The sequence below is a fragment of the Hordeum vulgare genome, chromosome 7H (assembly GCF_904849725.1).
Source record: "Hordeum vulgare subsp. vulgare chromosome 7H, MorexV3_pseudomolecules_assembly, whole genome shotgun sequence".
Classification (NCBI taxonomy): domain Eukaryota; kingdom Viridiplantae; phylum Streptophyta; class Magnoliopsida; order Poales; family Poaceae; genus Hordeum; species Hordeum vulgare.
The window spans coordinates 630,387,483-630,411,752 of record NC_058524.1 but is presented as its reverse complement, the minus strand read 5'-3'; the positions used below and the strand labels follow the sequence as shown (position 1 = coordinate 630,411,752).

Here is a 24,270-nt window from a genome sequence, read left to right as displayed (position 1 = left end):
AGTAAATTCACCTCAAAAACTCCGGGACTGCCAAAGAAGCTGCAGTTTAGACACCCGAAAGTAAGTACTATAGTAGCATATATGTTCCACGCATATCCTAGTGATTCAAGCGCTAGTTTCATCAATATCATTTAGCATACTTGCCAATTATCAGTTTGATTGACCTCTATTTCTTGTGAAGTGGTTGTGGCAGGAAGTAGAGACTAATTACTGTGGATACTATATTTGCGAGTCCATCCGACACACGAACTGTGAGCGGGGCTACTCCGAGAAACAATATGAAGTGCGTAAATAATTATATTCACAATTTTATTTTATTACCATCATTTGTGTTCAGTTTCATTTATTCATATATATGTATTGTGTTGGCTTAAACCCTGTCTCCCTCCCTTGCTCTGCACGTTTTTTTCTTCTTTAGATAAGTGTCGCTAAACACATTCAGTTTCATCAGAGTCTAGCTAGTGTTTCGTTTCTGTTAGCACTTTTTCCTCAGTTGGTTGTGATTTGTGCGCCCTGGCTTAGTCGTAGTAGGCCCAGCTCGAAGCTCGGATCATGGGGATGGACGTGGTCAGTAGTGGAGCACTTAGCTCGGGCATGATCGGTTGTATTCGCAACGAATAAGAGGAAGAAAGAACCGAAAACGCTGCAGAGGTTTTTAGCAGCACAAAACTTGTTTCAGAGGAACACACTACTTCTTCCTCCCTGCCCTCTCTCGACAGCTAGAGTTCAGGCGACAATTGGCATCAGAGCCGGTTAGATCCTGTTGCCATGTCACACAAATCGGCAGGCGGAACGCCGCACCAGTCGGGGACTCCTCCTGCGCAGGAGCGACGGCGCTCGCTCAGCCGCGACAGGAGCAGAACTCAGCGTGGTGGCGACGAGGTCGTTGTTCAGCAGGTTGTGCACGAGTCCAGCAGTGGCTCCGGTGCAAACCTGCGGTTCCCGATGCTGACGCACGGCGGGTACACGCAATGGGCGATGGTCATGGAGGTCAACCTTCAGGCCGCGTCGCTCTGGGACGTGATCGAGGACGACACCCTCCCTCGCGTCGACGACAAGAAAACCATGGCGGCGCTGCTTCGATCTATCCCGGGCGACATGCACTGCATGTTGATCGGGAAACGATCAGCCAAGGTGGCATGGGAGGCGATCCGAGTCCAGTACCAGGGACCTGATCGTGTGCGTGATGGACGTCTGCGGCGTCTTCGAACTGAGTTCGAGACCGTGGCGTTCAAGGACGGCGAGAAGATCCAGGACTTCGCCATCCACATCTCCAAACTCGCGGCCACACTACCCTCGCTAGGGGACACCGTCGACGAAGAAAAAATTGTGAGAAAATTCCTCTCTGTTGTTCCCTCACGTTTCGCTCAGATCGCCTTCTCGATGGAAACCCTCCTCGAGCCTGCATCACTGACTGTCGAGGAGGTTACGGGCCACCTGCGCACGATTGAGGAACGCATGGATGGGGACCAGGGAAGCAGCCCCGCCGGCGGAGAGCTGCTCCTCACCCGGGAACAATGGGAGGCTCAGAGACGCCAGCCCCGGGGTGGTGGCCCTGGCGCCAGGAACGACGATCGCGGCAAGAGAGGAGGCAACCCGCCTCCCACCTCGTCTCCACCTGGCTCGGCCCAGGGCGTGGAGAAGGATCAGTGCCACTACTGCCGCAAGAAAGGCCACTGGGCCAGGGACTGCCGCAAGAAACAGCGCGACGAGGACGCCAAGGCAGCCAAGGGAGGTGCACCACCGCCGACGGCTGCTGCAAACCTCACCGAGGCAGAAGAGGACGGCGGTCCTGGTCTCATGATGGCGTGTGTGGAGGACGAAGTCGAGGGCGCCGGCCACGCGATCACCCCTGCATCAACACTGGTGACTGCGTCATGCAACTCTGCGGTGCACAACGGCGGCCAAGTCTTCCTCAACGAAGAGAAGGCCGCCATCACGCCCTCCCTCGACGGCGACCAGGGGCGACAGTCGTGGTTCCTCGACACTGGAGCCACGAACCACATGACAAGCTCCGTGGAATCCTTCGCGGAGCTGGACAGATCGGTGTCCGGTACGGTGCGCTTCGCTGATAGCTCCACGATGAAGATCTGCGGCTGTGGTACGGTGGTCTTCGCCGCCGAGACAGGTGATCACAACGTTTTCACCAGGGTGTACTACATCCCTGCACTTAAGAACAGTGTGGTCAGCCTGGGACAGCTCGACGAGAGCTGGTACGACGTGCACATCCGCCGTGGGATCCTCACCATCCGCGACGACCGCGGGAAGCTCCTCGTCAAGGTACATCGCTCCACGAATCGCCTGTACAAGCTGACCTTCACGCCTGTGCATCCCGTGTGCCTAGCTGTGGGTGTGATCTCTGACGCCTGGCGATGGCACGCGAGACTTGGCCACCTGCACTTCGATGGCCTTGAGAAGATGGGCAAGAAAGAAGCTGGTGCACGGGCTCCCGCACATCACTCACACCGAGGAGCTGTGCGAGGCCTGCCTCGCCGGGAAGCAGCAGTGCATGCCTCTCCCGCAGAAGGCCAAGTACAGAGCGTCGACACCACTGGAGCTTGTGCACGGTGACCTGTGCGGCCCCATCACTCCACCGACACCTGGCGGGCGGTGCTATGTGCTCGTCCTGATCGATGATCGCAGTCGGTTCATGTGGGTGGAGCTGCTCAAGACGAAGGACGAAGCCGCACGCGCCACAGTAAAGTTCCTGAGTGCAGCAGAGGTGGAGTGCGGGCACAAGCTCCGTGTACTCCGTACCGATCGTGGTGGAGAATTCACCTCGGCCACATTCTACAAACACTGCGAGGAGAGTGGTGTGCAGCGGCACCTGACTGCGCCGTACACGCCGCAACAGAATGGAATTGTCGAACGGCGCAACCAGACGCTCCTGGGCATGGCAAGGAGCATGCTCAAAGCTAAGCAGGTACCCAACCAGTTCTGGGGGGAGGCCGTGCTCACCGCTGCGTTCATCCTCAACCGCAGCTTCACGCGATCCGTCGACAACATGACACCATACGAGGCGTGGTACGGAAGGAAACCTGACGTGAGGTTCCTGCTCATCTTCGGGTGCGTCGGCCATGTCAAGGTGGCCGGGCCTCACCTCCGCAAGCTGGACGACAGAAGCACCCCGATGGTGTTTATCGGCTACGAGATCGGATGCAAAGCATATCGCATGTACGATCCAGCGACGAAGCGGCTGCACGTGTCCAGAGACGTCGTGTTCGACGAAGCGGCGCGCTGGGATTGGGAGGCACCGGGGAGTCGCCGGTGTGCAGCTCCTTCACTGTCGAACACCCCGTGTATGCCACGGGAGGCGTCACCGCCACGGCTGTAGCAACAGAAGGAGCAACGCCAACGCCAGCCTCAGCGGGTGCGTCCGGTGCCTCGCCAATCGTAGGGAGCGCCGTGCTCGGCACGCCTGCGGCCACGTCGTCGCCCGTGCACGACGACAGTGCTCCTGCAGCCACACCAGAGGTCACACCGGTGAAGTTCGTGTCCCCACCGTCGGTGCACCCAGAAATGCTCGACGACGCGGACGACGGCTCCGCGCCGCGCCGATACCGTCTGCTCAAGGACCTGCTTGGCGCAACCTCGACGACATCACAATGTGCTGACATGCCTCCGCCAGCGGAGGGTGACAGCGACGATGAGGAGCTACACATGGTGACGGGGGAGGAACCAACGTCATTCGAGGAAGCCAAGCACGAGGACTGCTGGCGTCAGGCAATGCTCGATGAGCTGCAGTCCATCAACGACAACAACACCTTGTCTCTCACCACGCTCCCACCAGATCATCGTGCGATCGGCCTCAAATGGGTGTACAAGTTGAAGAAGGACGAGAACGGGAATGTCGTCAAGCACAAGGCCCGCCTCGTCGCAAAAGGCTACGTACAACGCGCCAGTGTGGACTTTGAGGAGGTGTTTGCGCCGGTGGCCAGACTGGAGTCCGTGCGGCTCATTCTGGCATTGGCGACACACCAAGGCTGGCGAGTGCACCACATGGATGTCAAGTCGGCGTTCTTGAACGGCGAACTCGAGGAGGTGGTCTATGTTTCCCAGCCACCTGGGTTCATAGCGGAGGGGCGTGAGCGAGAAGTGTACAAGCTGCACAAAGCCCTCTACGGCCTGCGGCAGGCTCCAAGGGCATGGAATGCCAAGCTGGATGCCAGCCTCACATCTCTCGGTTTCACTCGCAGCGTCGCGGAACACGGTGTGTACGCACGGGGAACCGGTGCAGAACTGCTCATCATCGGGGTGTATGTCGACGACCTGGTGATCACCGGTACAAGGGAGCAGGAAGTGCTCGGGTTCAAGAAGGAGATGCAGCAGCTCTTCTCCATGAGCGACCTGGGCCTTCTTCGCTACTACCTCGGCTTGGAGGTGAAGCAGGAGCCTGGTTGCACCACAATCACGCAGACGGCGTATGCACGCAAGCTGCTCGACAAGACTGGGCTCACCGGCTGCTACCCGATACGCACTCCCATGGAGACACGGTGCTCGCTGAGGAGGGAAAGCAAGGAGGCTGCGGTGGATGTCACACTCTACCACAGCGTGATCGGCAACCTACGGTACCTTACACACACACGCCCGGATATTTCATTCGCCGTGGGATTCCTAAGCAGGTTCATGGAGGCACCAGCAGCGGATCACTATGCAGCAGGTAAGCAGCTTCTTCGATACATAGCTGGTACATTAAGCTATGGCTGCATGTATCGTTACGGCGACGGCGAGATCCTGACAGGCTTCAGCGACTCAGATCATGCCGGCGATGTGGACACCAGGAAGAGCACTTCAGGCGTGTTGTTCTTCCTTGGGGGAGCCCTGTCAGCTGGCAATCCCAAAAACAGAAGGTTGTCGCCCTCTCATCGTGTGAGGCAGAGTATATTGCGGCAGCTACGGCGGCTTGCCAAGGCATTTGGCTTGCGCGCCTCATCGGCGAGCTGATGAACCAAGCAGCGGCGCCGTTCAGTTTGTTCATCGACAACAAGTCTGCGATCTCTCTCTGCAAGAACCCAGTCCTCCATGATCGCAGCAAGCACATCGACCTACGGTACCACTTCATTCGAGACTATGTCGAGAAGGGATTTGTTGCCGTGGAGTTCATCGGTACGCGGGAGCAGAAGGCACACATATTGACGAAGCCGTTGGACCGTGTTCGCTTCGAGGAACTGCTCGGCAAGATTGGGATTGGCGACGTCAAGATCGTTCGACAGGGTTGAGGGGGAGATTGTTGGCTTAAACCCTGTCTCCCTCCCTTGCTCCACACGTTTTTTTCTTCTTCAGATAAGTGTCGCTAGACACATTCAGTTTCGTCAGAGTCTAGCTAGTGTTTCGTTTCTGTTAGCACTTTTCCCTCGCCAGTTGGTTGCGATTTGTGCGCCCTGGCTTAGTCGTAGTAGGCCCAGCTCGAAGCTCGGATCATGGGGATGGACGTGGTCAGTAGTGGAGCACTTAGCTCGGGCATGATCGGTTGTATTCGCAACGAACAAGAGGAAGAAAGAACCGAAAATGCTGCAGAGGTTTTTAGCAGCACAAAACTTGTTTCAGAGGAACATAGTGCTTCTTCCTCCCTGCCCTCTCTCGACAGCTAGAGTTCGGGCGACATATTGACCCCCTTCTTCAAATTAGATATTTCGAATGTGAGATGAACTCCTAGCACCAGATCGTATGCGAGGAATTCAAGAGGAATTGGCGGCATTTTTTCTTGACCACGTGGTCGCTAAAGACGGAGAATACTATGTGGACCCTGCAGGGTTCAATTTTAATTAGGAGATTATATTGTAAAACATACTTATATTGTATATATGTAGCCAGTAGCGTCGGATAGATATACGAGAACTTGTTGTTCGACCAATCTCTCAGAGAAGGAGAGGTGGTCGATATCACTTCTCTTTGTATGCATCTGTTCATGACGATCTTCTGTTTCCTTCATTTGCTTAACTAGCTAGCGTGTCTAGTCCTCTCTATACGTATAGTACGTAGCGTCGACCAAGCACGGAGATAAGAAATGATACTTTTCTCTATTAATTAGCATGCTAACACAATATATGAAACACCTAAATTAACCCCCAAAACCCCCAAACCCTTCCCCCCCTTTCAAAAAAAAAACCCAACACCGGTTGGTGCCACCAACCGGGACCAAAGGGCCTCCTGCCTGGGCTCACCGCACCGGCCACGTGGAGGCCCATCTATCACGGTTTATGCAAGAACCGGGACTAAAGGTTTAGGGCATTAATACCGACACTTTAGTCCCGGTTCAAAAACCGGGACAAATGGCCCTCACGAACCGGGACAAATGGCCCTCACGAACCGGGACAATAGGTCTTTTTCTACTAGTGTGAGCAAACATTTTAAATAGCTCGCTATAGCAATTAGAAGACGTCTGCCTCTAAGAAGCTCAGCGCGCTATTTACAACTTTGTTGTTGATTTAAAGGCACTTGGGGCTTGAGTTGCTAGCTATCATCCAACTCGATCTGCAGGTGATGGCGAATACAGTACTAAAAAAAATTAAGCCATCATGCATCATCAAAGTAGACTTTACTTTGTTGATCATGGTATTAAATATCCCGCTATATATAGTGTTTAGAAAAGGTTATACGCAAAGGATCTTTTGTCCAAACACATGAGCAAACATTTTAAATAGCATCACTTTTGCACAGTATAACATTTAGATGACGCCCGCCGCTAAGAGGCTATTTAAAACTTTGTTGTTAATTTAAAGACACTTGGCCGGGGGTTGAGTTGCTAGCTATCATCCAGCTCGATCTGAAGGTGATGGCGAATACTTAAAAAAAACTGCATGTGGATTGGAAAGCTAAGATGATTAAACATGACAACAGCCCATGTTATGAAATCAGTTAATTAATCAGCCCCGCTCAGTGCAGCACGCCGCTGTTATTACTCCATTGAATGGACCTCGTTCCTGGCTGTCCATTTCCACCCAGCTGCGCCTTGGCCTTTTTTCCTTCGTCCATTTCAACCCAGCTGCTGCGCCTTGGCCTTTTTTCCTTGGCCGGAGAGCACCTGCTGCTCCACACGCAGCCAAGTTGCTAAGCGCTGCTGCTCCCGGTGCCGGCTCGCTGGAGGGGGTTGCTAAGCTGCTGCTCTCGGACTCGGAGTCGGAGGTAATGCGTCGGACGAGGAGCTCAGCTTCTACTCCCATCTCATCTTTAGTTTACAGCTACCTAGGCTTCCTGCTGCTTGGATACGGATGTAACATCATGTTTATTATTACAGTCAAAATAGCCAGAAAAAATGGCGATGGTGCTGGATGCATTTGCGTTCTACCTGGCGGACATGCTCACACAGGTGGCAGCAGATGAGGTAGGGGCGATGCTCGGTGTCTCGGGTGAGATCAACAAGATGGGCGACAAGCTCCAAGACCTCAAAAATTTCCTGGCCGACGCCGATAGGAGGAACATCACCGACGAGACCGTTCGAGAGTGGGTGACGCAGCTCAAGCATGCCATGTACGAAGCCAGTGACATCCTTGACCTCTGCCATCTCAAGGCCTTGGGCAAGCCTGAACCATCCTCGGTAAACGCAGGGTGTTTCAATCCCTTGCTCTTGTGCATTCGGAATCCCTTCCATGCTCGTGAGATCGGCATCCGCATCAAGGCACTCAACCAGAGGCTCGACGCCATCAAGGAGCGGAGCGCTGCTTTCAACTTTATCAATCTTGGATCCTACTACCAGGATCATCGCAGCCATGGTAATCCAACTCCAAGCCGGGAGACGGTAGGAGACTTTGACCGGTCGACTGTGGTTGGGGGCAAGATTGAAGACGACACAAGAGCATTGGTGACCCGTATCATGCAAACAGGAAAGGAGGTCGACGATGACATCATGGTGGTCGCCATTGTAGGTGTTGGCGGGATTGGCAAGACCACTCTCGCTCAGAAGGTCTTCAATGATGAGGCAATCCAAGATGAGTTCAGCAAAAAGATATGGCTAAGCGTCAACCAAAACTTCAGTGATGTTGAGCTGCTGAGAAGAGCCATCATCGAAGCTGGAGGAGACGCCCAGCTAGCTGGAAATGCAAAGGCCACGCTTCACCGAAGCCTCAAGGATGCCTTGATTGGCCACAAGATCTTGCTTGTAATGGATGATGTGTGGGACCATGGAGCATGGGATCATGTGCTCAAAATACCATTAACGACTGTTGCTGCTTCAGGCAGCCGAGTCCTCGTCACCACTAGGGATGAAGGTGTTGCTCGAGGGATGATAGCCAGATGGCCCTACCACCAAGTCGACACATTATTACCTCAAGATGCCTGGTCATTGCTCAAGAAGCAGGTATGTACTTAATTAAATAGTACTAATCTCTGCCTCGACTCAATATTATGTAGTTAATTAAATAAACATTAGTATGCTCCCCAATTAATACTCCCTCTATTCCTAAAAACACGTCTTTTTAGATTTCACTAGGAAACTACATACGGAGCAAAATGAGTGAATCTACACTCTAACATATGTCTATATACATCCGTATGTAGTCCCCTAATGAAACCTCTAACAACTCGTTTGGCACCCTTCATTTCTTTTCATTTGTTACAAATCAAATGAAATGAAATCTTTGTTCAGATTTCATTTGGAAGCTGCAGTTACTTTGGTGGGGAGATATCCCCCCCCCCTCCCCCCCGCGGCGACGGAGCGCCGCCACCCCATCTCCTCACCTCGGACAGCCTCCCTCCCCCCTCCCCCTCTGTCTGGCCGAGGGCTCTTCGACGCGGCGGCGCAGGCGTTGTCTGTGGGGCGACGTGGGTGCAGCCATGACCGACGGCACCTGCCCGGCCTAGATCTGGGCCCCTCTGGGTTGGTGCGAGCCAGCTGTCCTGTGCACGGCGGCGGCGCTCCCTAGCGGTGGAGGTTGGGTGTCTTCGGTCTCCGGGTGGCGGCTGTGCGGTCTGCCGGCGTGTTGCAGCGCGACGACCGGGGCTTTGCGGGCCCGTTTGGGTCGGGTCGGGCTTCTAGGGACCTGGTTTCTCCCTATTGACGCGTCCGGACGGTTGCCGCTGTGGCGGTGGAGGCATTTCCCTCCCGTTCTGTTGTGTGGCCGTTTCCCCCGATTTCGATGTCCCTTCCTCTTTCGCTAGGCCTCATGTCGGTGATCTCTGAGCGACGACGAAGATGACTCCAAGACCGTGGTGGCGCATGCTGGTGGGCAGCTAGGTGGGTGGAGTTCGACGGAGCGTTAGAGATGGTGGTGGTTGTTTGGGTCGGGAGAAATCCCCTGGCGGCTCGTCCGTCACCGGCGCGGTGACGTCTGCGGGCACCGCCGTTCCTTCTTGAGGGGCGTTGGGTATACCCCTTCCACACTGTCTTATGTGTGCCGGGGGAAACCATATGACTAGTCCGGGAAGCAACGGCGTCGTCGTCGAATTCCTTCTTAAAGGTGATGCTCGGTACACGATGCTCCAAAGTGCTAGGGGCATGGTGGGACTTCTCCAAAGGGCGCGGCGTTGGCCGATCATCTTCATTTCGTTGTTCTGTCGATGTCATCATTTTTCTTTTTATTTTCTCTCTTGTTTTCTTTTGGGCTTAGTTGTGTTGCGGCCCCATCAAGCTATGTATTGGATGGTTGCTTTATAATATAAAGCCGGAAAACCTTTTATCTTTTGTTGAGATTTCATTTGATGGAATGGAAATCCAATTGCAAGAAAACATGTTTGGCTTCCACGAGAATTTGGACATTCAAATGACGGAGCCAGCCATAGCCCATAGGGAGCGATGCGCTGGTGAGCAAATCCTCCCACAGTCCGATCCGTGCCATGGTGTGGGCGAGCACTTGCACAAACCCCTCCTCCGCAAAGAACTCAAGCACGCCGCAGTTGGAGGGAAGCAGCGTGGCGCCGTTCTGGACCCGGGGCACCAATATATAGGTACTCCACCTGCACTGAGCTGATCTGGTCCCGCCGCGACATGGATCAGCACCTGCATTGAGCTGATCGGGTACTGCATGAACCCGCGACACAATTACTGTTGCCAGATGTACTCTGGCAATGCCTTCTTCCCCCTTGCCTGCTCGTCCTCCTTGATGTTCCAATTCGATGACAAGGAGCCGCCGCCCGCGCCGGTGAAGGTCACCACCACCACCACAACGTTTGTGTTCATTCTGACGAAAAGGGAGAGGGTGTGTGAGAGAGAAGTGATGAGAAGAGAAGTGGAGCGGGAGATTAACCAGGGGTGAGGTGAATCGAGCTGCGACTCTCACCGACGGTGGGATGGGATCTTGGGGAAGAGGGGGTCGAGGATGGAGCAACCAGGATTCGGTTAAAAATAAGAGTTGGGGAAGGAGAGGGTAGGTGCAAAGGAGACCCGACTCCGGCGTCGGCGAATCCAGATGCCATGGCGACGAACCAGAGGTGGATGAGAGGGCTAGAGGAGGTAGACGAGTGCGTGAAATCTTGAGGAATGACGAGTGTCGGGGAGGGATTTCGGTACGCCATTCGCTGGAATTATAGAATGAATTCCTACGTCTAATTGCTTGACAGCAAAACGAGTTGGGGTTGGAGTTCCAAAATGAAATCCACGAATTCTGTCCAAATGACAAAAGCCAAACGAGCTGTAAAAAGATTTATATTTAGAAATGGATGGAGTATGAGCCATACCTACGTAATGTTCAAGAACTTGTACGTACCATTAGCCCTTGGAAGGTCAGAGGTTGTGGGTAATTTTGCACGGCTAATATTACTCTACTTCGCTAGTGCCAGCAAGGCATGGTGCTAAACAAGGAAATATGCCACCAATTGGGCTTTCCGCATTTCATTTATATATGCAAACATGATAAATGCTCAGACACACTTCAATTTTGTTTAGCCGAGCTTGAGTAATAATTAGACATTCAGATAATTATACATGTATATATCTTTTTTACTTCCTCCATTCCTAAATATAAGTCTATTTAAAGGTTTTATTAGGAGACTATATACTGATGTATATAGACACACTTTAAGGTGTAGATTCACGCATGTTGCTTCATATGTATTCCCCTAGTGGAATGTCTAAAAAGACTTATATTTAGGAACGGGGGAGTACCAGTGAAGACATGTGTCCAGTTACTAATTTTTTGCAAATATATAGTCTTATTTTCCAACTTACGGATGAAAGATATAAGAGCATTTATAATCGGACTTAGCAAAACCGGCCCCTTGTATGTCATGCCCAACGTTCAAATACTTCAAATACGTACTCTTAAATACATGCAAATACATATATGTCCATCACACACGCTCATATTGCACGTAAATAACAAATGCTGATAGTGAAAATAGAGGGTTCATATTAACACACGCTCATATCGCACGTAAATGACAAATACATAAAATTTATTATAAGTGCACAACTCAAGAGCAGTTTTAACATGCTCCCTCTTACCCCCTCTTTTCACATGAGTGGTAAGAGTATATAATAGATCTAAGTCATTGATCTTATTAATCAATGGTGTGATTAACTCTTACTTTTTTACCTTACATGTAAAAAAGAAGGGTGTTGGGAAACGTTGCATGGCAAACAAAAAAATTTCTACGCACGCAATATTTATCCATGGTGATGATCATCTATGAGAAGAGAGAGTGCATCTACATACCCTTGTAGATCGCTAAGCGGAAGAGTATATAATGCAGTTGATGAAGTGGAACATCTTCGTGATCCAAATCGCAGCCCGTTCCGCGATCTCAAAAGGATCCCTCCTGCGATACAATCACGATCCATCCCGATCTAGTGCCGAACGGACAACACCTCCGCGTTCAACACACGTACAGCTCGATGACGATCACCGCCTTCTTGATCCAGCTAGAGGGGCAGAAAGGTAGATGAGTTCTCCAGCACGACTATGTGGTGGTGGTGGTGATGGAACTATTCTAGCAGGGCTTCACCTAAGCATCGCTGAAACTGGACTAGAGGAGAAACAGATCTAGAGAGAGAGGGCAGCACGTGGCTGATTTCTTGTGTCTCAAAAACCCACAAAACCTCTAGTATATATAGGAGGAGAGAGAGGAGGCAGCCTTGGCCCCTACTCCAAGGAGGAGGGGTCAGCCGAACCAAGGAAGAGTCCACCTTCCCTCAAGGGAGGTGGACTACTTTGGGAGGACTCCTCCTTCCCTTCCTTTTAAAGGTCTTTTACCTTTTATCTCTTCTCCCAGCCGCATGGGCCTTTGAGAGAGGCTTCGGTCAGCCCACCAGGGGTTGGTCCACCTCCTCTCACAGCCCATAAGGCTCTTGGGTCGTCACACCCCTTCCGGTGGTCCCCCGGCACCCTCCCGGCACTCCCGGTACACTACCGATGAGCCCGAAACTTTTCCGGTGACCAAAACAGGACCATTCCGGAGATCCTCGTGACATCTTGGATCTCATCCGGGACTCTGAACAACCTTCGGTCACCAACACCTATAACTCAACTATACCGGAACATCACCAAACCTGAAGTGTACAGACCCTGCGGGTTCGAGAACTATGTAGACATGACCTAAGACACTCTCCGGTGAATATCCAATAGCGGGGCTTGGATGCCCATATTGGATCCTACATATTCTACGAAGATTATCGGTTGAACCTCTATGTCAAGGATTCAGTTAATCCCGTGTATCATTCCGTTTGTCCTTCACTATGTTACTTGCCCGAGATTCGATCTTCGGTATCCCAATACCTATTTCAATCTCGTTACCGGCAAGTCTGTTTACTCGTTCCGTAATACAAGATCATGTGGCGAACTCTTTAGTTACTTTGCTTGCAAGGCTTGTTTGTGATGTTGTATTGACGAGTGGGCCCCGAGATACCTCTCTGTCACATGGAGTGACAAATCCCAGTTTTGATCCATGCTAACGAAACGGACACCTACAGAGATACCTGTAGAGCACATTTATGGTCACACAGTTACGTTGTGACGTTTGATACATACAAGGTATTCCTCTGGTGTCAGTGAGTTACATGATCTCATGGTCATAGGAATGTATACTTGACATGCAGAAAACAATAGCAACAAAATTACATGATCATATGCTACGTTCATAGTTTGAGTCTTGTCCATCACATCATTCTCCTAATGTTGTGATCCCGTTATCAAGTAACAATACTTGTCTATGGCTAAGGAACCTTAACCATCTTTGATCAACGAGCTAGCCAACTAGAGGCTTACTAGGGACAGTGTTTTGTCTATGTATCCACACATGTATTTGAGTTTTCAATCAATACAATTATAGCATGGATAATAAACGATTATCATGAATAAGTAAATATCATAATAACCAATTTATTATTGCCTCTAGGGCATATTTCAAACAAAAGGGGTAAGAGGGAGCATGTTAAAAGTTACCCACAACTCAAACATTAGCTCTTTGGGTGTCGTTATGGATCCACATATGAGATCACGGAGTATAGAAAGAAAGTTGGACGCAGCAATTCCTTGTGAGCTTTAAGTAGTCATCATGTGCCTTCATTCCCTTCACAATGCACAAAACCAACGGTTTTCTCATGCGAAAATGATGAAGAAATCATGGATCATCGGGGGAAGTTGGGTCCAGAGCAAATTAGTCCTTGTACGGTAGCCGTGCTCCAAGGATTTTATCCCAATTGATCCCTGCAAGTCCATTTCCTTTTGCATGCTTATGAGCATGATTATGTCCACTTCTTTATCCGAATCCGAGAATCAAATAACTCATCTTGAAACATTTGATCAAGCTCCATCACTCCATACTCACCCTTCGACGAAGCATCAGAATTTATCATTTTCCCTACAAATAAATCAATAAAAAACATTTAAGATAATGTGTCAAATACATAGAGCGCAAGGCGTAGCCCGAGAGTTTCCGGATGTACCGCGGTGGCGTCTGGGTCGATGGTGACGTCTACAGTGGATAGAATGGGAGAAGGGCTGTTGTGCCTTTGCTGGTGGCATAGAGGCTGGGAACAGATGTGGAGCAAGGGTGGTGGTGGAGCCGTGAGGCGTCCGTCGCGGAGGAGGAAGAATAGAGGAGAGAGCAAATATACTAGATAGGTCAAGGAGTGGATTTAGTACAATTTGCGATGGGGTAGGCTTGTCTGGGTCAACGTGATGGACGCGCTAGGTGCGCCCGAGCACACCCATATCCGCCCTACATTTGGGCTGGTTATAAGGTGTGTTGGTAATTCCGGGCGTTTAAGGCCCGTTTGGGGTGCCCATCTGGGTCGGCTTTTTTTACCGTCACTGAGGCATCTGTATGGGGGTAGCTAGGGTGAGGGTGGGGTTGAGGCAACCGGCTGTAGATGCTCTAAGTGATCAGCTACTCAAGAGTGTTGTAGGACATGATATAAATGAAAAATTATTTTAAGATAGGAAAAATAACAAATTTGGTGAACCCTTGCCAATACCTCAAAATTATATATAACACAAAAAAAAAGTAACTAGACTAGAAGTTGGTTCTAATTTTGCTAGAAAAATTGCACAGAAATTTATTCATTAATGTTTGCCTTAGTATTACGCATTATAGGGATTAAGAGATAACATAAGTTGACATGATCTCCTAAATTTGGAATATAGTTTTGTATAACAACAATGGCAAAGTAGTCCAAAAGTATGTTTTTAGCAATACGCTCCATTTTGTAAGAATAAAAGGAAAGAAGAACTGTTTTCTAGGTATAAAGTATGTATGCTATATGTGCAAGCCAATGCACAAATCCTTGGTATGTAGGAGCAAGAAAAGTAAACACATTTAATAACATTTCCTTTCGACATTTACTTTGTCTTTGAGTATATACCATCAATAATACATTGTACTGTATGTTCACAGGTACTCTCAAGTGAGATAGATGAAGGGCACATCAATACGTTAATGGATATTGGATTGAAAATTATACAAAAATGTGGTTGTTTACCACTTGCTGTTAAAGTAATGGGAGGACTCTTGCGTGAAAGAGGGGGGCTCCGTCGTGACTGGCAGAAGGTTTTGGATGATTCTAAATGGTCAATAACTAAAATGCCCCAAGAGCTCAACCACACAGTATACTTAAGCTATGAATATATGCCGCCTTATTTGAAGCAGTGCTTTCTATACTACTCACTCCTTCCTAAAAGTAAAGTTTTTCGCATGGATGAAGTCATTGCAATGTGGATGAGCGAAGGATTTATCAATGGAAACTCTAGTGATTTAGAAGAATTGGGAAAAAACTACTATAAGGAGTTGATATATAGGAACATTATAGAGCTAGATAAATCATATCCCCACATATGGGTTTGCAGCATGCATGATGTTGTTCGCTCATTTGCTCAGTATATGAGTAAACATGAAGCACTCGTAGCTCAAGACGGAGACAATGATATTCTTACAAAACTTAGTTCACAAAAGTTTCTTCGGTTGTCCATAGAAACTAACCGATCACAATCACGTGATCTTGATTGGACATCTCTGCAAGCACAACAGTCAGTGAGAACATTAATCTCAACTATTCAGATCAAGATGAATCCTGGTGATTCATTGGTTACCTTTTCAAGTCTGCGGGTCCTATATATACAAGCTGCAGATGTGGCTGCATTGGTTGAATCGTTGCATCAACTCAAGCACCTGAGGTATCTGGCACTATTAGATACTGATATTTCAGTACTTCCTAGGAACATTGGCAAGATGAAACTATTACAATTCCTTGACCTTCGTGGATGCACAAAATTGGTGAATCTTCCTGCTAGCATCGTGATGCTTAGCCAGCTGCAATTTCTTTATATTCCCGACATCATACACATGATACCTAGAGGGTTTTGTGGTCTGACAGGCATAAGGAAACTAATTGGGTTTCCAGGCCACATGGATGATGATTGCTGCAGTTTGGACGAGTTGGGGCCTCTTTACCAACTCAAAAATCTCTTCTTAAATAAACTGGAAAATATATCTGCTGCCTCATTTGCTGCTAATGCAAGGCTTGGTGAGAAGATGCATCTTATTGAACTATTCTTGTGGTGCACCAGCAGACTAGGAGATGACGGGTTGATCAAAGAGAACCAAGGTGTCTCTGAGGAAGAACAACGGCGAATCGAGAATGTGTTCAATGAGTTGTGCCCTCCGCCCAGTGTAGAGATTATTAATATCAAAGGGTATTTTGGCTGGCAACTCCCGAGTTGGATGATGTCTACATCAATGGTACCGGTGAACCTCAACACCTTGACGATTCTATTTTTCTCTGACCTAGCTTGTTGCACACAACTTCCCAACGGGTTGTGTCAGCTCCCCTACCTGCAATTACTTCAGGTTAATCGTGCTCCATGCATCAAGCGGATTGGGGCTGGATTCTTGAAGGATGCAGCATCTCCATTTCCGACTTTAAACAAGATGAACTTAGTAGGAATGGTGGAATGGGAGGTATGGGAATGGGAGGAAAAAGTACAAGCCATGCCCCGTTTGGAGAAGCTTCAGCTTGTAAATTGCAAACTGAGGCATGTTCCTCCAGGCCTTACCTCTAACACAAGGGCTTTGAAACAATTAATTCTACAACATGTCCAGCACCTCTGCTACATTGGGAGCTTTCCTTCAGTTGCTGAGCTTATTGTGTATGGAATCCCCGATCTAGAGAGGATCACCAATCTCCCCAATCTGCAGAAGCTTACCATCACCGATTGCCCAAAGTTGATGGTGTTGGAGGGTATCCCTGCACTTGAGAAGTTGGTACTGGAGGATTACGTGATGGAAGAACTCCCAAAATACATGCGAGGTATAAAGCCAAGGCATCTGCAGCTACTCTGCAGGATAGGGTTGCTATCTTCGTTAGCCGCGGGACAGTGTGGTCTTGAGTGGGACAAGTTCAGCCATGTGGACAATGTCAAGGCATATGCGCCTGATGGAGACAACCAACGAAAATGGTATATGTTTTACACAAGAGGAGATAACTACAAGTTGGATTCAAATATTAGCATCTCTATTGTATCCGAACGTAAAGAAAATCAAATATAAGCTTTGTCTTAATTTCAGCACTCTCCTCTCACTCTTCCAGTTTATAAATTTATTAGATTTTATCTATTTTTTGGGAGTAAATACGACTATGTGTAACATCATTTATTTAGATGAGAGTGTATTTAGATTTCGTTGAAATTATGCACCAATATAATATAATACATTATGTTTTATTTGTGGTGTCTAATTCCTTCAATACCTCCCGTCTTACGTGTGGAGGACATGTCCGTCGAAAGCCTCCTGCCTGTCAAGGGAGAGTCTTTGTATGTTTATGACAGATGTTTGGGCGTGGTGATGTGTTGGCTGTCCCTATTGTACTTGGAGAAGAGCAGAGTGAGAGAGATGGCAGTAGTACTTGTACTAGTGTTGACAGCAAAATCGTTTGCACAGCAACACACTCAATTCCTGAACAGATGAACAATCTAGCGGGTCTTCTCTTTTGCTGTAGGAAGAACAGAACGGCCTTCTTCTTGCTGATCTCAAGAAAACTTGATTTCTTCAGTAAACTTCAATGGATCAATGGCAAACAGAACTTAAGCGACGTCTAGGTCCCGTTTTCCGGGTGCAGCGATGTAGGATTGGCCTACTGCTGCGGCGATCTCTGAACTTGCAGGCAAGAACAGAGGTAGGCGATGGAAAAAAACGAACGAAAGAAAAACTGTGCATAGGAAAAGTAAATTTGTTTTTTGTCGATGTTGGGGATCCCGGTCTACCGGCCTCGACCCTATATATACTAGTTGATGCCCCGCGCATTGCTGCGGAAATTTGTTGCAGATTATCGGAGTAACATGGAAATCTCAAAGAAGAAAATAATTTGAATTAATAAAATGATAGATAGATTTCATACATAGGCAATGTCTGAAATTTTTATTGTCGGTACAAATATGTAACATGTGATCAAAATCTATATCAGTCAAAGCATGAATAGTAACAACTATAGTAGTTTGTAGCACGAACCATATTATTACAGGATCTGTTAGATATTGTTTGTAGGTTTGCCTTCTTCGGTTAGTGTGACATGGATATATGACATCCCATTCTTTTCATATTCAACAATGTATCCAACAGATAAGAATGGGTTTGTGTTGTGTTGAGGCTTGGACTCGCGTTTGCAAGTTATAAATATTGGGTCTTTTGTGCTCGTCATATTTACAATTGCACTCATGTATTTCTTCTGAGCTTCTCTTATTGAACCAACGGTAGAACATGGAAAATTATTGTTTGCAGAATTAGGTGGTATCCTAGAGAAGATATGTGTATGTTGTCAATAAGGGTAAGAAAGATATGTGTATGTTGTCAATAAGGGAAAGAAATGAAATGAAAATATAGAGCAGACTAATTTCAGTAGGAGTACCTGTTGTCTCGGTTGTCCATTTGAACTGGTTTGTCCACCCGTGGTTGAAAAGATAAGTAGTAAGCTCAAAATGCGATAGGATGATGTTATATAGATGTGTGTTTTATAGTGGTAAGTTGGATTGCTGCTTACCAACTGAGGCTAAATAAAATGCATTTTACTTGCTGCTTATGGAATGAGGCTAAATAAAATGCACACTTATTGGAATATCTACTGAGTAGTCTCTTCAAGCCAAAATAAACTTCTATAATAAAACTACCACATATATTATATCAAGCGGTGTTATCTATAGATTAACAACTGAAATATCTGCTGCGTAGTCTCTTCAAGCCAAAATAAACTTCTATATTAAAACTGCCACATATCTTATATCAAGCGATGTTATATATAGATTAACAATTGGAATATCGGCTGAGTAGTGTCTTTAAAAGCATGCAAGGGGAAAATATGAGTTTTACAGAGTATATTATTCAACAACATGCAAGGGGCAAAGTCAGTTTTCTAGAGAATAAGTGATTTGCTAATCTGGGGTTTCACAACTTGAGGAAAGTACATATCAAATTCCAAGATACTCTACAACAGCATGCAAAAATAAATTAACCTCACCTTGGTCTCTTTCCCGTCAGTTCATCTAGTAGGCAGAGCTACTATTCTCTGTTCCCATTTTCAACAAACTGCATATGTCAAATTTGAGAGATTACGCTCTAGCTAGCTTCGTTAGATTATACCTGTCAAAAACTCGACCCAGAGAGCAAACTGAGCAGAATAAGAAAAACAAACAACGCCTGAAAATAGGTGCAGAGACCTACGAGAATTTAGGGATGGAGGTTGGATCAAAGAGTAGGAGGACGCGAGCAATCTTGTGTGGTTGATGACGTCTTTTTAAAGACTAAGGCGGCGACTACTTGCATTTCCAAGGTAATGGACGGTATGAATGCTGTTGTTTCATCTGTATTAAGTCGCTGCCGTGCGAGCGTTTCAGCTTCCATCGTGGAGGCGGAAGATACAGCGCCAGCAATAAAAGCAGCAGGATGGAAGACAAATCAATAATCCCAAGTGAAGTTAGTGCGTCCTCGAAGCTGAAGGTTAGTGGCAGCAAGTTAGTGCATACGGGCAATCTCGGGCCAGGGAGGCAGTGAGAGTTCCATCGCGTAGCTCTGTTGCCAGCGGAGGATGATGACATGGACTCACGAGGAGCCAGGAAAATTAGGTAGTGGGAGGCGTCTATTTAGATATAGAAGATACGGCGATCTGGACTTCGATCCTTTGAACGATCAGGAGACTAATCTCTCCTCTCTCTCTAATATAATAACTAGTAAAAGTGCCCGTGCGTTGCAACGGGTGAACAACAAAAACTGACCAAAATTATAAAGTCCAACATAAAACAATTAAGGTTCATCAAATTGCATTAGTATCATGTATATACTACAATAAAATCAACAATTAAGGAGTAACTTGTGCAAGAAAGAGGAACCCGAGGTTTATAAAAAGATGAACTTCGCGCACCATCATTGCTTGAATGCACACTCGATCTGGCGCTACTAGTGGCCATCACTGTGTCTCCTTGTGTCCTCATGGAAACATGGGCAGGCGTGGAGAAGGAGAAGATCGTGAGATCAAGGAGACCATGGTGGAGGCCAGCCGCTCAATAAAAAGAACCATTCAAAAACATATAATATTGGTACACAGGATGCTACAATTTTTAGAATGCAGGTCATCCTGATATTTTATTGATATATAAGTCAAACTACTAATAACAACACTTAGGTGCCCGTGCCCCCGCGAAATTCAGATCATGTGTAGAAGCTAGCACTTTGTAGAAAGGTACAACCTTTGAGGTTCACTCTTAAGTAAAATTCAGAGCAATAATCCTACACCTACGGATATTTAATGAAAGGTTACGGACCTCCCTTCTCTTCTAACGAAACCTCCGCCCCCTGAATTTTAGGGGTGGGTCCGTGCCCCCAAAACTGACCAATAAAAAATGCCTCATCACCATGTAAACCTTTCTTCCCCGTAATACCCTGTAGATGTAGCATTGCTCAATTCAGAGTGTGTAAACAGACCTGGCAATACAACTCAATAGCATCTGTTTTGTATGGTTCTCGTCACATGGCAAAGGTGGAATGGGAACATGTTTGTTAGTTAAGTCCAGCATGAAAGAAAATCAAGTAAAATTTATATTGTTCCTTTTTTCCTGATGAAAAGTAGCTACTCATTCCTTTACATACTATCATCCGGGTAGAACAAAAGAACAGAGCACACCGTGCAAATCCAGCTCCGCTCCTCCAGTTAGTTCATGATATGCAATGCACGTATAACCTTAAACCGAAATTTTATTGCTCATCAAGTTAGGACGGGCATATATTTAAATGAATCAACTAATTCTTCCCTTCAGTCTGACCATCGCTCACGTATTGACCAAAATTTAGAAAATTCAATACAACATATAATTCATAATTGAGCATATACATAGCTGGTCTATTTACATATTTTCTGAAATTAATATATATATTTACCGAAATCTTCTAACTTATAGTGCAACGTTGTATGCATTTGTTTCTAATCTAATGCTGGAAGCAATCAGTACTCTTGCATGCCAACCATCGCTTTGTAGGTCGCTCACCATCCGTGTCATTGTCGTTGATGGCAGCTTGTCCTTCGGCACACCCTACAGACTATGGCAATGATGAAGGCGATGAGAAGTTTCACGGCACAGAAGCGCATGTCTACAATAAGACCTGCATAACTGCATAACTTAAAAGCATGTGGTACTTATCAGGACTTCAGTATTTTAAGAGAGAGCATTAGGAGTACATATACTCTAGTTGGTCAATATTCTGGTGCAACTGCTAAAGAAAAATGATGAAGCTGTTAGATAACATATAAACCAAGTAATGGATTAATAGTTTTGTAGAGCGGAAAATATTTCAAAGTGGAAAAAAATTAGGCAAAATCATAGCACTAACTAACACTATGTTTTTGAATCCAACAACTTGTGTATTTTGTATAGGGGATGCAATGTCAGTTCAGAATAATTATATTAGTTTAATATCAAAGCAGTAAATCACTTGTTATCACTGCAACAAGAAAATATTATAGCAGGTTGAAGAACCTTGCATTTCATTCATAGTTAATATCAGAAATAAGACGTAACTATAGATTAACAATCTCATAACACACGATACTTTCACTAAAAAAATAGGCTCATCCATAGCATGATGCCTGAATGATTCCATAATTACAATGTGATGTTCCAAATTTTCTCATGACGTCAACAAACGAAAATACAATCTACTTACATATCTTAGCTCTCGGTAATACTAAAGAACTTCTGTTACATTTTCAATAACCCCAAACATGCATACACCCTTCCTTTCTAAAAAAATATCACCAGCTGGTGCATACGGTCCCATTTTTAGAAGTCAATATAAATCAAATGTTTAATCAGCAATACTCTCATTTTTTTAAAGTTAAGCCAAATGAATTGATCATCCAGCAATAGTCTTGAATATCATCTTATACCTTACCGACAAGCTAGTTCAACATAAAGGGAAGAATTCATTCAAAGGTTAGAGAAGCTTATAGGATTCAGAATTGATTTGTATTATGAGCAATGGAGTGTTCGTTCAAAGATCGTAGAAGCTTACATGATATCCAAAGTATGAACAATAAGTTCATTTGTTAGGAAGGCAGTGTAAACCAAAAAAACACAAACAACCTAATTATAATTTATCCAAGAAATTAAAATCAGCGTCAAGCACATAGTAATTAGAGCAGAAGTTCGTACCCAAGCTACCATCGAGCACTGATTACAACCGCCCCTATGTATTGCAGACTTCATTCAAAATACACATTGTGGACTTGCGACCATCCAATACTCGTAGTTCTAAACATACCGTGCAGGGTGGAGGGGACATTGAAGAGGGGAGGAAGACAATCAAACGATATGGCAAAAGAGTTCTAAGTTTACATCACACAATAAATTTTTAATTTTCATGAGCCATGTTAATTAGACTCTAATGAATCATAGTTACATGGATTTCCATAATATTTTCGAAAGTTGCGATAGCACACATGATCTGCTAAGCCCTAATAGCCTCCAGAATCAGAGAAGCAATTTAGTTGCATTTAATGTTTCTATAGATTCTCCTTACAAACAGTTTTCTCCATTCTCTACCACTTCGAAGGTAATTTAGAATTTTAGTAATTTCGGAAGAAGCAAGACAACCAGAATATGAATTGTATGGTACAATATAGAGCAAACCTCGCGAATCAAGTTTTAACTCCTTGCTCTCAACTTCATCTCCTAGCTGACAGTAATCCAAGGCCTGAAATGTCGAATAACATTTTTCAGATAAGTTAAGAAGATCATAGGGCCTCTGTATTTGATAAATGCACACAAACATTATTGCCAGTAGTTCGCAAATTATTAATGGGAAGAAGTAGGTTCATAGGATAATACGAATAATTGTGGAGACATATCAAACTAAAAAACAATTGCAATGAATGTTCTACTAACAATACCTGTCTTCATGCCTTGGAGTATATCTCACCTGCACCATTATTAAAAACTTAAGGACATGTGCTACTTAGAACGATTCTATTGTTGATCTGGCAAAGAACTGAATCAAGCAACTCATTTTCCCGTGAGTCTAGATTTCTGATAATTTACTGACAAGGAAAAAAGTGGAACTTCTATAGAACATGCCAACACATAGAAGTGAATATGAACAGATGGTAATTACGTTCAGGTTATGGAGCTGAATTTCTTCCTCTGACAGTCCGTTATGAGACGACCAATCTTTACACATTGAAAGAGGGGCCTATTTTTTAATTCATCGTCAGCACTCTGCGCACACCCAGATGTAATCAACATGACAACCTCTGAGATGGAAATAATGAGCCATATTTGTGAACAAAGCTGTTATTGAACCATCTCTTAAGCTTGCCTGCTTCCTTTTTTACACCCTGAATTACATGCGCAAGGTCAAATCTAGATTCATAGGGAAAAACAAAAAAAGGATCCAAGTAGTGAGTTTGAGTGGTATGGGCAACTGTCTGAAACATCAAATTCACTACGCTGGCTGATACAACCACAAAGTACAGAACTTGCATATACTAATTTATTAAGCTCTACAGTGTGGTCACAAAAGTGTTGAAGCAATCTGTAGAGAAAGTTCCTTACCTACGCAGAAGCAAGTCTGGTCGTGGTGGTGGTCTGACTTGAATTCAGAGGAGAGGAGACCAGCGCAATACTCCCTCGCTTGGTGGTAGTCATCGTGGAGAACGGCCAGACCATTATCCTCATGTGGACGGCCATGAGCACATCTGACCATGGATGAAGGAGGTCATCGACCTAGAGGAACAGATCGACAACGACCTAGCCCCCGCGAGCCATGGCCTCAATGGTGACACATCAGTAGTGCGAGGTATGATGGCCACCGAGATCTCATCAGGCTCAGAGAAGTCGATCAGGGTTGAGGACGTATCCGTGGAGCTGCAGGGCGTGGCGTCGTCCGTGACTGAAGGGCAGAATGAGGCTCACACAGGCTTGGGAGAGCGTGGGTAGCCCCTACGCCAGCCCGTGGATGGGGCCGGCCTGCTGGACGAGCCACGGGTGAGGGAGCGGCAACGGCCCCTGTAGAACGCCACGGGCATGTGCGCACTTGGGGAAGGGGTAGGAGCGTCGGCGAGGAAGGTGGTGGCGGCACGCGGTGGCGGGGCGTAGGCCGGCAGCGTGTGGCAGCGTGGCGGAGGCCGGCAACATGCTGGAGGTTGGAGATGCGATTAGGGTTGTGGGAGCGTGGGTGTTTTTTTCTCTTCGATCGCTGTAACTGTTCAGGTTAACTCTATGAGGACTACGGATTGAATAACTAAAACCTTAGGGGCTTGTTTGTAAAAACGGCGGTGGGTTTTCCTACAGAAGCGATAGCCTCTTTATTATTAGGTAAAGATAAAGGGACGACCGCTCCGTCGTCCGTCGGGCCAATTTTACAAAA

The 24,270-nt window shown here is 46.7% G+C and overlaps 1 protein-coding gene across 1 annotated transcript; it reads left to right on the top strand.

Moving 5' to 3' along the window:
* Positions 1-7,255: 7,255 nt before the first annotated feature.
* On the top strand, positions 7,256-23,049 carry LOC123409635 (disease resistance RPP13-like protein 4). The gene is made up of 5 exons (XM_045102494.1): positions 7,256-8,296; positions 14,767-16,675; positions 16,733-16,884; positions 19,228-19,353; positions 23,023-23,049. Exons 1-5 carry the CDS (start codon positions 7,256-7,258, stop codon positions 23,047-23,049), a joined length of 3,255 nt encoding a protein of 1,084 aa, XP_044958429.1.
* The last annotated feature ends 1,221 nt before the right edge of the window (positions 23,050-24,270 follow it).